This window comes from Kryptolebias marmoratus, linkage group LG7, assembly GCF_001649575.2.
Source record: "Kryptolebias marmoratus isolate JLee-2015 linkage group LG7, ASM164957v2, whole genome shotgun sequence".
NCBI lineage: Eukaryota > Metazoa > Chordata > Actinopteri > Cyprinodontiformes > Rivulidae > Kryptolebias > Kryptolebias marmoratus.
Window position 1 is genome coordinate 7,653,773 of NC_051436.1, and position 14,327 is coordinate 7,668,099.

The 14,327-nt window shown below is 39.7% G+C and overlaps 1 protein-coding gene across 1 annotated transcript in view; it reads left to right on the forward strand.

The window, feature by feature from the left end:
- The first annotated feature begins 183 nt into the window (after positions 1-183).
- The window catches only part of adgra3 (adhesion G protein-coupled receptor A3), a 30,089-nt gene continuing 15,945 nt past the window's right edge, over positions 184-14,327 (forward strand). The window contains exons 1-2 of the mRNA XM_017414483.3: positions 184-1,187; positions 8,093-8,164. Coding sequence (XP_017269972.1) covers positions 976-1,187; positions 8,093-8,164 — 284 coding nt within the window. The 5' untranslated portion in view covers positions 184-975. The remainder of the gene's footprint in view (positions 1,188-8,092; positions 8,165-14,327) is intronic.

Consider the following 14,327-nt stretch of genomic DNA (forward strand, 5'->3'; position numbering starts at 1 on the left):
TGGAAAAATACGGAGTAGACCTTTTCAAATCGCACCATTTGACATAATCCAGGAAAACTTTTTTTTTATGTTTAATTTCGTACTTTGCAATGAGTACATTTAATTCCACGAAAATGAAGGATAAAGCTCGAATAGGGATTGACGGTTTTACTTTGAAAAGCAAACCGGATATAGTTTGGAATCCGACTGGCCTCGAACACACAATTCAGTGCAACACCGGGACAGGACGACCATGAGCGATAGGGTACCTAACTTTGGACCTGAGACGAGTTTGAAGTGATTTTTATAGACGTTTTATGACAGTAACACACGCGCTGACTCCTTAAGTTACGGATTATTGCGTTTTGGGGGCGTTTTTTTAGGATTTCGAAGCACGCCTGAAGCTCGGAAACTTGTTCTTTTGTTTTCAGATTTCATGTGAAAGTAATTTTTCTGCGACTGTTCGGTGGATAATGCGCTCGGGTTTCGCTTTTATCGAGTTTAGTACGCTGTCCAAAGTACTTGGGAGCTAAAGTAAATATGTGAGAAAGAAAGGGAAAAAAAGAGCCAGAGGCCATTTCCTGAAGTTTGAGCTGATAACCTGGAATGAGCGCAGCCGCCTGCTGCTGTGGAAAAGAGACAACACTCCGACCTGGACACAAGCTGGGCGACAAAGTGAGGCTCGCCACCCGGGAATACGGTTTGGTCGGCTAAAGGGCTGTAATTTGTGCTAGGTTTGGCTGGTTTTTTTACGAGCTTTAGTGGATAAACCCCCTGGCAGGACCTAGGAATGGGAATTCTCTATGAGTCGTTTGCCAAACAAAGAAGGAGGACACCTTGGTCGGATTGAGAGAAATGGAGGAAGGATCACTTGAGCCAAACAGCACTCGTTTTTTTCTTGGGCTTGAAAGCCTCGCCTTGAGCTAACCCTGTTGAGTACCGAAGCATTGCCCCCCCTGTCTGTAAATGGTGCAGCAGTGGTGAGAAAAAGGAAAAATGAGGCTGCAGTTGTTGGTGTTTTTCCCGCTGCTGCTGCTGAGGGGCTCCGCGGCGCAGCAGCAGCTACAGCAGCCCGCCTGCAAAACGTCGGATGAACGCTCGAAAAGCGGAGGGAAGAGCCCGCAGTCCGACAGGAAGGTGGTCTGCAGCAACATGGAGCTCGAACAGGTGTTGCCTCCGGACTCCTTCCCGAACAGAACGGTCACCCTGTGAGTATAACACCGGAGATTTCTGCTGGAAGCCATTCATGTAAACATACGGGAGATCCACAGCCCCTCCTGAAGCGTTTTCTGACACACAAACACAAACAGGTACCCACTGCAAAGTGTTAGATCAGACATAAAGAAAGGTTATCCCCAACTGTACCAAATGGTGCAGTTTGGAAGAGTTTACTCCAGTAGTTTTCCAGCTATATCGAAAATTATTCTGAAATGCGGGTCCACGCTCAATGTAAACAAAGCTGAATCCGCTGAAAACCACTTGGACGCCTGGGTCACGTGATTGGCCTAAGTTAGATGTGGGCGATACTGTAAAGTTTGGCTTCGATCTGATACCCAAGGGGGTATTGTTATAATTTGACAAATACATATTTACCAGAAATTTAAGAATTGGTGTTGTATATTGGCGATTAGCTGCCCTTACTTCTAAAAATCGTAATTGGCATCAGACATAAAAAAAAACTTAGATGTGACAAAATGAGTCTGAATGAGCCTGGCCTGCAGTGCAAAACAAGCGTAAAAATATAGATTTTTGTCAGACTTAAGATTTGCATAAAAGTGAATGCATAAAAAACACTAGCTGTTTTGATCTAGCAATCTATAATCTTTTAAGTAGACGTTTTCTAACAAGTGTGTCTTCAGAAATATTGTGATTCTTTTCATTTTCTTTGAAATTGACTGTTTTTCTCTGCCGGCCACCATAGTGCAGGGAAATCCCTTTGTATAATGTTTGGCATCACTGTAAAGCTTGGGGATTCCCCCCTTTTTTTAGATATAGGGCTTGAATTCTTAATGACATCACTCCAGACCAATAAAAAATCGAGTTTTCAAATTGGCACTCACATAAACAAACCTACCTTGTTGCCAGGTGATACATCGCCGGGTTTTTAACTAACTGCAGGTCATTTTGAAGCTTTTGAGGTGGAGACTTTGATATTAATAATAAACTCAATATTGAAAAATGTATAAAAGATGTCAAAAAGCCAGCTCAGTTATGTCAACTCCAACTTACTTAGTTAACTTTGAATTATCTTTCTACTGTTAAGTATATTGGAGCATTTTGCCAAAATCCCATTGTTGCTTATGTAGAAATTTTAGGCTGTTTTTTTCTCTGTTTTGAGTTCTTCTGTGCTGTATGATGTACTGGCGCTCTATTCATAATCGAGCCACACATTTTGATGTACAGTATATTATGCATGGGGTTTTTCTCCAAGGCTGCGGGAGGTGTAGCAAATCTAAAACCGTGACGGAAACTTAAGAATGGTGGGCAAATGGTAATAAGGGTGCTTCAGTGCTCATTGCACTGACAGCCTTAATAACAAAATATGGCTTCATAAGTCACAACCAATAAATGTAAACCCTGTTCCAACTGTAATAGACTGTCTAGATTTAATGTAAGGAGGAAATTTTCACTTTTAAACAGGTGATTGCAGATGACAAGGTATTTCTATAAGCCTACGGGGATATAAATTAAGCCTTGTAGGGTTTTAAAACCAGGATGTGACTTAGACTCTGATGGGATTTGAGTCACTTTCAGCTATTAAAACCACACCTGAGTGAGACTCATGGTGTTCTGCTCTATGTGAATAATACTTTATACCTACGTTTGCCCAAGTTATATTTAGGAACAGCTGTTCTCCATTTGACAAAGCGATAATGTTAAACTCTTTAAACACGCCCAACTCAGATGCACGTTTGATGATTATGTAGGTTGTTTTCATTCGACATTTATGGCAAATTGAGTGAGTTTGAATTTGGTGCTGGTCACCTGCAAATGTGCAGAAATTTAGTTTGCCAGTAAAGCTTTCCAGGACAAGACGAAATTAAAATTTGAGGAAATTATTTAGAGTCGAGTGCTTAATTTCTTTTGGCGGTGGAGTTTGAAAGAAGAGATTTAAACCACAGTGAAGAGTTTGTTGACTTTGAAAAAGTTGCAGGAAAAGTGATTAAAATCCATCATTCCGCAGGGACTTTGTCAAATTCAGAATTCTGGCTTCGTGTTTATCAGATGGGTTCCGGTTACTTCATACTTTTGTCACTTTGTACTTTTGCAGTTTTGGTTACTTCGTACCCAGACTTTTGTGGGTTCGGGAATGAACCACCTGCCTCGGGTGTCTTCATGTCTGCCTCGAACTGATAAAAGCTCAAATTGACCCAGAGGCAGTCCACTGAAACTCCATGACCTCTGATTTAGTTTTATTTGTACAAAAATCTCTGTCCAAAAATCTAGAAGATATTGTTATAGATTTTTTTTTGTCACAATAAGAAAAGGCTCCTTATCTGTGTACCTTTTTGGTTAGAGAAGATGTTTTTGTTTTGTATTTTGTAATCATTTCACTATAAACATAAATGAGATAAAAAGTAGAAAAAAATTTGTTTGCTATTATATAATTACCTTTCTTCAACAATAATCCAATACAACCAAGGAAACTCTGATTGGTGCATCTCTAGAGCTGATTTTTAGTTCTTCTCCTCTAATTTTCACTTGAACTGCCTCTATTTTTTCCATCAGGAATTTTATTATTAAAATATTTGAACAACACCCACATTTTGAAAACAAAACATGTTTTCAGCTGTGTTGAACTTGAACAGTTGGTTTGACCTCATCCGCCGCAGAATTACTGTGCATTTAGTCTGTCTGCATGGGAAACAAACAGACTTTGTGACTTTATCTATTCGTGTTGAGCAGTTGCAGAGCTCCCTGGCTGACATATTTGTCGGTATGCGTTTACCCTGACGTTAAAAATTATTCATTGCAGTTCTGAGCTGAATGCCTCTCTGTTGAGGGTGGTAGACAAAACCCCTGAGTAATACATTCCCTGCGTTTGTGCTCTCCAAATGATCCCAGATGCCACCGTAATCAGAGAGGAAATGACACAAACGTGTTTACGGCTGGCCTGTCCGCTCATGTCAGTATAGGCCTCGGCTAAATGACGAGGGGCTGAATTTAGCATTTAGCTATGAGAGGCAGATCGTGAAGTTTATAAGAGTGGTTGGCATCTGTGTGTGAATGACTATTTCTGTGTCGCTGTTTAGGCTGCAGGCTGCAGATCAATGCCTACAGGAAAGTCAAAAGCTTTTTTTACTCATCCAGATTTTGTTTCTTTATAGCGCTTGTTATTGGGTGTAATTAAGATCTTATTCAAAGGAGCATCTTGGTTGATCAAAGCAAACAAGTTCTCCTGGTTTTGTCCTCTGCAGAGAACGGAGGGTTCATTTCAGGAAGATAAAACTCACTCAGTCTGAGATGATAGACTTCTGTAAACAAACTAGCTAACTAGTTAACCTGCTCAAACTGGAAATCGGGTTTTTGTTTTGTTGAGACTTGTTTCCATAAAGACATGCTTATAGAACTGTTTCTCTTGGGATTTCACATCCTAAAGCTGATTATGAACTTCGTTATTTTTGTCTAAATTGTCTAAATCAGGGGTGGCCAACCTTGCTCCTCGAGGGCCACTATCCTGCATGTTTTACTTGTTTCTCTGCTCCAACACACCTGATTTCAATCAATGGGTGATTAACAGGCTTCTGCAGAACATGAAGAGGTAATTAAGCCATTGAATCAGGTGTGTTCGAGCAGGGAAACAAGTAAAACATGCAGGGTAGTAGCCCTCCAGGACCATGGTTGGCCACCCCTGCCTCTCTCTCTTTCTTGTTTTCCCCCCTTCCTGTCATGCTGTGGCTCTTTGGAGTGGTTGTGTAATGAGAACATAGATGCCTGCTGTCATGCATACCCTAAGAGGATTTGTTTTTGGTCTTTTTCAGGCATACCATTGTGTAGACCAGTGGTTCCCAAACATTTTAGCTTCTGACCCTAAAAATAACAAAGGTAAAACCACACAACCCCAAAAATCTTAGGTTGAACTACTTAAACATTTATTAAAATGTAAAGCAAATAGCTTATACTACTTTTTCCCCATTTGTGACTATTGTGTTTATCTTTTGTAAATATGCTAGTAAAAATTATTTTGAAATTTTGTTTTATTTCTGGAAATCATTCCAGGATACCCAGCTTGATGTTTTTTGACCTACAGTGGGTCCTGCCCATTACTTTGAGAACCTGATTCTCTGATTCTAAATGCTCTTTTTTATGCAATTGCATAATAATAATAATAAAAAAAACTCTCTGAAATCAGTTGAGCATCAACAAATTGCTTCATAACTTCAAGGCTTACTTCAGGTGCACTTCACAGTGGCAGATGACCCCACATTGACATAAAAAAAATCAGCCAGGATGTGGATGGTCTTTGCAGGGTCGTGGTGAGGACTTTAGGTGTGTATTAAGAATGCAGGGTCTCCTTTTCATGTGCGGTGATGCGTGATAGGCCATGGGTGGGGGTTGAGCATGCACAAAACTTCCCTCACGAGGTTGTGGTGGTTCATCATCATGGTGGCAGCCTATCAGGGTCCTGAGGGAAGCGTTGGGGAGCGTAGTGGCAGCATATCCATGACATGGGGTCTGCGTGCATCATTGTGACTTGGCCAATGAGAATTTCAAACAGGACTAGCCATGCTGGCCTTATGCTAAGGTTATGGGGGGAAAAAACTAGCACAGATGTGATACCTGTGGCGATAGCGTTGTGCCAGCGTGGTTTAATCTTTTAGGATGTAGCTACGTCCAACATGGTATGAGGGATGTGCCAAGACTGGTGCATGGTACCATCAAGAGCGTGTGTGGTAGTTTTTACTAGCTGGTAATGTGTAGATAGTGAGGGTGCAGTACAGCGTTTTGAAGACACTGGAAATAACAGGGAAAACCTGTTTGTCAAGATTGTCTTCACACTGAAATAGGTTTCCAAAATTTGCTACAATCCACCCATGTTGTAGAGTGTAGTGGAACCTTTTTTTCCTCTTTTTAGCTGTACTGTGAAAAACACTTCAGTTTTTTATGGCCCAACTGCAGCCAGAAATGTATTCAAAAACCTTCTGAAGAGTTATAGATTTTCATACATGCAAGTCTTTTCACATAAAATCCTCTTGAGTATTTAAAAAAAAAGTGTTGAAAGAGCATCTCTTTGTCCTTAGAACACTCCTGGGGGAGGTAAATAGTGGCTTGTCATTTTATCCGTCTCTCATGATAAGGTATACTTTTTCAAGACAAAGAAGATGGGACAACTTTGATCCATGTCATATTTACTCACCTTTCAGCCAAGATGAAGTCTGAACTAATGCCTTTCTGTATTAGTTTGTAAGAGTGCTAATTCCAGTTTCAAAGATGCTTTTATTCATAAACGTCATTGAAATGTATGCCGTCTGTTTTAGCAAACAGGATGTAAGATTTGGTAGATCCCTGTTTCAGCTTTTTCCTGGCTTGAGCTCAAGCGGATTTATTTACTGTATGCCTCAGGAGAAGAGAGTTCCCGCCTGAAATGTTTGAGGTCTTGTTTGGGGGGGGGACCGGGGGGACCCATTCATAGGTCTGTTCAAAATCTGGAAATGTAAGGCTGGGAAGTGGTTTAGCTGCAGACATCCCGAGGGTGGCAGAAATGTTAGTCGTTAAATTCCTGTTATCTCTGATCAGGTTTGATTCTTAGCTTCACGTTATTTGTATAGTTAACAGGGGTCTGGTTTCACACCGTCAAGTCTTGTACCGATGATGTAACGGCTTCTCACACGCCATTGTCACAATCCTGTTCTGAAATGGACTGGAGAAAAAGAGTAAGCAAGCATAGTCTTAGGGGTGGAGGGTGGGAAGAAGCCAACGAAAGATCTCATGACTTTCAGTGGAACTCTGATTAACAGATTTATTTTGATAAACTGTAGAATCACAAGGCTTTTAAAAAAGTGCACCTATACAGCCAGACTCAAATGGATCCAAATTTTGTGATAATTCAAATGAATAATCTGCTTTCTAAACACAATCTCACTACTTTCTGTGAAGATTAAAAACTCCTTTTATAGCTCAAAAATCTCATGTTACGATTTCCATGATGGTCATTTTCTTGAGGGGTTCTATTTTCACCCAGAAATCAACTCTGTCTGTCTGTTAGCAAAATATATTTTGAACCACAGGACAGATTTTAATGAAACTCTCAAAAGTAATTGTTGGAACGGATGTCTGCAACTGAACATTTGGAGTCAATTCAAGATGGGCCAACTCATCTAATCGGCCTTAACAAACAAAAATAAGTGGCTTTAACGCGACCAGTTTTACAGACATGGAGCTAAAATTTGGTGTGGTAGTAGCTGAGAGTAGCTAAAAGATCACATGGGAATTTTGTTTAGAGCATTGCCGTGCAAGATGACGGGTGATATTCATTCTTTCAAGGAATGCTGCTTCCATTTTGGTGATGTATTGCCTATAGACTGTGACTCTTCTTTTTTGTAGAAACTGGACCTTTTTATTAGTTTGTTTTACACTGCTGCATATGTGTATCACCAGTCATTCATTTGTACTGCAGATCACCGTGTAAAAGATGACTCATTCTCAGTCAAAGTTCAAGTACCTGTTTTAAGCTCAGACACCGCCTAAAACAACTTGTCTGAAGTTTTTAATTTGTTGCGGTTTTCTTTAGATCCCCAACTAAAAGGTGAGGAAGGCAAGACTACAAAGAAGCAAGACCTATTATTATGTGTCGGCTTTTAGCTCTGTGTGGCATCCTTCCCCTAAATGAAAAAGACACTCGATCCTTTAGATTTAATCTTCACATTTAATTAATGCACATTCCTTGCCGATGTTTTAGATACTGTGGCTGGCTTGTTGTATGAACACTTTGGTTTTCTTCCAGATCCTAAGTTTGACTGGTGTGATAACTTGACAAACCACCTCAGCTGTTGAAGGGACGCATCATATTACATTGCAAACTTATATCGCACACAGCTGTTGTCATTCTTTTTAAAGTTCAGTTTTATTTTGAATTGCTCTTCATTTGCACACATTTTTTTTTTCTCCACAGAATTCTTAACAACAACAAGATTCAGGAGCTCAGAAATGGATCCTTCTTTGGCTTGTCCGCTTTGGAGAAATTGTAAGTACGGCTGATAAATTTCAAGCAAGCTGAATGGACGGATGAATGCACAGGTGCTAGATTATGCCCTGAAATAGGGCAGCAAAATGGAGGAATACATTGCACAAATGTATAATACCATTTCACCCAACTAAACCTGATGTTGTTACTGTAAGGGAGTATGCAATGTTCTTGTTATAGTGAAGGCCTGAGTTCGATCCCCATATGAATACAGGGATTTTGTTTTAGACAATTGTGGGTAAATGCAGATCTAAAACCAGATATAGGCATTTACAAAACTTTCTTTTCAGAGTTCGATTTCATCCTAGACGTCTTCTCAACCCAAAAGGACTCACATGGGGTCTCACATGCAACCGTCTATATAAGAGCAACATAAAGAGACTAATCTTCCAGTTTTTATGAACTTGCACTTCGAAATAGCATGATATTGTATTTGTTTTAATTTAATTTAATTTTTTTTTATTGTAATCTGTCATATTTACAGTAAGAAATAGATGTACCATGTTTCTGACACGTCAAAAAACGATAACATTCTTTCTCTTTCCCACATCTGAATGCTGTTTGGTCTGACTAGCGTCTTAGCGGCTGCTGATTAGGAATGTGCATTTTAATCAAAGCTAATCTTCGAGTTTGTTCAGTAATTATTGGATTTTTCTTTAAAATTAAAATTGACACCAAAGTCACTTAAATCCCCCTTATTCCCCCATTCTGATCCCCAGTTTAAACTTTAGCAAGTTGTCTTCACCATGTTTAGATGCCTAAATTTGTTTAGTTGCAGCTGTGTGATTGGCTGATTAGCTGTTTATGTTAAGCAATTGAACTGGTGTACCTAATAAAGGGGCTGGTGAGTCTTTTTAAAATAAACCAGTCTTTATTTTTTGTTCCCCCCTATAGCAGGTATTTGACAAACAGTCAAAGTCTCTTGGCACATATTTTGTTGTCAAAGTCCCTAATATTTACCTTTGCATTAGTCGAAGCAATCCATCACTCTACAAGCGAAGCTTTGACTTGTTGAGCAGGGAGTGGAAGCGTGGTGGGGAGTTTGCAAAACACCCCTTTGGAGTCATGCCAGTGGAACATCCAGGTCACCAAAAATGAAGAAGCATCCGCACAGCACTTAGCCTCAGTCAAGAATATCAGTCTATGGTGGAAGGGTACTAGAAAGGGCTAATTATAGGAATCACCCCAAGGGTTGGTAGTTATCTGCCTGGTGACACTCTCTTCACATACCGATGCTCAGGTATTCGTGGGATTGTCTTTTTTTTTTTTTTTTTCCAAAAAACCCAAAACAAAACAGAGACATACCAGTAACATCGCTACTTCTTAAAGATATGGTAAAAATACTGTTTGATGTTTCTGCATATGAAAGCTAAGAGAACTCAGTTTGGAGGTTTGTGTAGATATGTGTTGTTGTTGTTTTTTTAAGGCTTCTCCTCTGACAAAGAAAAACAATTCATGTCATAATACTCTGGTGTTGAGACTAAAATGTTAGAACCTGTCCTTCCTTCTTACACGGAGTTCAGAAAGTGACTCCGGGGCTGCACATATGGGCCACCAGTGATTTATCGCTCAGGAATGGCTCCATGCAGATAAAATAACCAGACCATTAATGGCCCTGCTTTTACCCAAGGCTACAATAACACATGACTGCATTGACATGGAATTTTAAGTGCATGTTTCTCCTCTCTTTATGCTGAGGCAGAGCAGAGATATGGAAGATGTATGTTTCAAAACGTGATGTGGTTAGTCATATGGTATATGTTTAGAAAGATGTCTTAGGCTAAATTATGACTTAATTATAGTTAAATATCATTTAACCATAATCCAATCGACCTATTGTCGATTTTCCGTTTTTAATTGAAAACTGCACGCAATATTTTTCTGTTCTGAGGTTTGGTTTTCTACGACATGCATGGTTCTTCCCTGTAGTGATTGCCATTTGTTTTTGTTGTTTGTATAATAAAAGACAGTCACGTACCATGAATATTTATCAGTTAGCAGAGTAAACTCTCTATTGGTATAAATGTTTAAAATGAAGACAAAGGAAGTACAAAAAGTATAAGAAGCTGCTGGAAACATTTTAATGTAAACAGACAAAATCAGCAGAAATTAGAAGAAACTGTTTTGGATTTTGCTAGTTATAGTTCTAAGAAAGAAATCAAAACCTTGGTGGGTCAGAGCTTTGCAGAAACCGGAATCTGCCTACAAAACTATGACCGATGCTCCTCGAGTCAGTTGTTAGTTTTTAGAACTCAAGCTTTGAGGATAAAAACCTCAATGTTCTCTGAATGGATAAAAAAAGATCTTAGATCTTCCTTTAACATCAAAGCTGCTAAGGCTCTTGTATGTTTTTGTCTCTGAATAGCCAGCCACTTAGGTTGTAAACCTGGTTCTGCCTGTTGTTGCATGAATCCACATACAAGTTTACCTCCAGCAAGCCTCTTCCATTGTGCCCCGGAGTCCCCACCCCGGTATAGTCCACTCTCTCAACTACTGAAGCCAGATTGCAAAACAGCTTTCTTGCTTTTGTGATTGTAATGAGGCCGAACTGAGGCCAGAGGTGTCAGTCGCACCATTCCCACACACACACACACACATTCACACGCTGTGCATGCTGAAAGCCTCTCCCCCCTCCAAAATGGCTCTCCCACCTTAAATCACACTCTTTTTATTTCCCTCTGCCAAATCTCAATGAGCAGAAAAGAATGCTCCATCAGTCTGTTGGAGAGCATTGAGTCTGGCTTTGGACAGCCTAAATGTAACGGCGATGACTGCGACAGCAGTCCGAGTGCCACAGTGGGGTAAAGAATTGATTTTTGTCTGTCTGGAACTCTGCATGAAATTGCAAAGTAGCTGTGGAGACCACTAAGATCTGTTGGGGGCCAGAGGTGTTGCTACTTGTAAAAAAAAAAGCCAGTTAGAATCCCTATTATTCTTTTTTTAAGGAAAAATGCCAAGCTAGGCGGCCGTCACATGCTGATTTCTTTTGTAAATGCACTGCTGTGAAGGAATTCCTGTTATGGAAAGTTGTGCAAGGATAACTACACGGGTTGGATGGTATCCATATTCGTTACTTTTTTTTTTTGTAATACTTAAATTTTGCTGTGGAATACAAAATTACTATGAACCTATAAATGCTTGTTAAATTGTCTTAGAAGTTTAAATAATCTTAGGGCATTTTAAACCTTAAAAAAAAGCAGCTGGACTTCTTTTCTTGTTTGTTCAAAACAATTTGCTTCTCATCTGAGAAGCTTTTTCAGGTCCAACTAAAATGTGTGGGGTAACAAGCTTTAAAACTGAACAAGATGCTTGTTTTCTGCGAATTGATTTCACATGAATTCTGCAAACAAGAAAAGAAGAGTTTTGGAAACTGCTTTTTTTCTACCGAGGTAAATTTGCTGTCTTTATGGGCTGACGGTGTCCATTTATGTGCCTTTGGAGCAAAAGACTTTTAGAATTGTATGTCCAAAAAATTTAGTAGTTTCACACTAAGTTTTTAACACCGTGATATACCTGCCTAGTTAAAAACATGAATGAAAACTTTAGATATGTTTTCTTTTAAAGCCTGTTGACAGTCTTCTTTCTTCAAGCTTTTCACTTCGAACCTGTGGTACGTATAAACCCCATTCAGATCCAACAATTGGTTGTTGTCCACCGCAGTCACACTTAAGGATCTCATAACATCAAGTTATAGCTGATTTACATGAATTTGGCATTTGCCATGCATGCATACACTTTTCATTTATAAGACAATTGAGCTAAAAGAATTGTGCTGAATTTTTTTTTTAGTGTTTTTATCTGCAAGTTCAAAAGACTTAGGTTTAGATGTGCCTGATTTAATATTTTCATCAAAGGGTTTGCTTTTTGTGCAGACAAAAGCATTTATCTTACATTTTGTGCAGTAAGAGCACATCTCTAACAGAAAGTCCCAAAGACAACAGGGGGAAAAACAGTCTGGACTGAACCGCTTTTTTTCCCTTCATCATTATCTAAGACATGTCATTAAAGCGTTGAGGAACATCAACACAAAAACGCTCAATGTCAGAAAGACTGAATGCCGGGAATATGCTCAGTGCATATCCAGCATATGGCTGCCATCCCACAACTCAGAAAGAGAGTTTCAGGTAATCAGTCACCTGTCAGCACGGCGTGTTTTAACTTTGAAAATCAGCTAATTTAACACTTTAAAACCTGCAGCGGTTGCAACGTCGCTTTTAATTTCAGGACCAATTTTAGAACATTTCTGTACCATACCTAGAAATACTCTGCCAGCTGTTTTGAATTTGGCCAAATGTCCTGGCACTTCGTCCGTGGAAATAAATGTAAAAGGCACCAGGATGTGTGTGGTCTTTGGATTCTGATGCACAGCTATGGGTGGTTTAATATCACTCCCCGTGTTTCATCTCTTATTTTTTAGCTTCTGCTGTGGAACTATCAGATCAGTCTACTGCAGTTCATGTAAAGAAATTGTCCGTTTTAGCATTTAGTTGAACCAGGTGTACCTGGCAGTAAAAGTTTACTATTAACAAACTTTCTTTGTACTCTGTTTTACTTAAATCAATAGTAAAACTAAAACAAATCAGTGGAACACTATTAATAATATTCTTAGGATTTTGAGTGTACATTTGGCAGAAAATGTAGCTTTTGACCACTCCAGCTCTAAAGCCTGTGTCTCACTGTGCTGAGACTGTTGGCAACTACTTGGAGACAGAATTGTGAGAAAATATGAAACTTTTTTTTCTTGGACTCAAATTGAATTGGGAACTGCGAATAACTTTTAACATTCTTGTGACGTTCCTGGAAATGATGTGCAAATTTATTTGTCCTAATTTAATCACGTCTCAATTTGATTGAAATTAAGTCTCTTTTCATTTTTTTATATCTTCAGTCAGTCACCGTTTTGTTTCATAGGATGCCAAACGCTTGCAAAATGGTCACCTATTTCTCCCATTTTGTGACACATGGAAAGTAAATTGAGAAGCTTTTCAAAACGGGTTCCAAACACTCATGAAGACTCTGTCAGTGTTTTTAGACAGCAAATTTCTACGACAAAGAAAACAAGACCCTGACACTCACACAAGCAAAGATCTCCTGAAATCAATCAGCTTCAGAAACCAGCATATCACAGAACCCAGAATGTTTTTGTTCATCAGCTTTACTACAAGAAAATTTTTTTAAATTTCCCTCTCCTGCCTTCCTATTTCACTCTCAGCACCGTCTCACAGGGAAGCTGCGAGCTCACTTCAAATGTTTAACAAGCAATGGATGTTTTGTCTGGGACTCCTTTATGGCCACAAACCCACCTATAGATGACAGTTTCTCCACATCAAACGGGCAGGGTTACCCACTGGTGCTTTGTGTGGGTTCAGGTGGCGAGTACAAAGCCTCTCGAACCTCCACCATAATGAGTGACGAGGCAGTGCCAGCGCAGGTGAGCGCCGCAGGAATTCTCTGACCACAAACCTTTGAACTTCAGCAGAGGGGGCGGTTGTCTGTGCGCGTTCGTGTGAGAACCAAAGAAAAAAAGTCCTTTGCGGTTCGGGTTTGCAGTGATGATAGGTGACTGAGTTTGGTCTAGGTCTGGGAGTTTTCGTTGGATTGAAAAGTGAAAGATGCACTTTTTTCTAAACCGTGCAATTATAAGTCTGTTTCTGCATACGTAACTAGATTTTTCAAAGATTAGTCAGCAAGATGCTGAACCGACATCTGCTAACATGTCATAAGCCTGACCTAATTATTGCAAAAAAATAATGTTGGTGAAAATCAACAAAATGTGGCAAAATTGGGTTTTACAAGTAGATGAATGTTGAGACATGAATATAACTTTTATTTAGTTGTCAAATGACTGGTTTAGATAAAAACCTGCTTTGGTGTTGGGTCTGTCTATCCGTCAACTCATCAGTCAGTTCAAAACTGTTTTTAATTTTTTTTTATTCCAAAGTTGTACAACAGCCAGGGGTGGAAATTAGCACCCGCCACCGGCCAAATGCGGGTAAATATTTGAAGTGGCGGGTGAATTTGATCAACACACACGCCACTGTGGCGGGTTGGCAATTTGAACAGAAAAAGTGTTATTTGTCCTCTTGACATATAGGGGGCAGTAATGTGCTCGAGTTGCTGCTGTTATGTCGAGCCGCGTTCCCCCATCAGATACGGTTCCCCC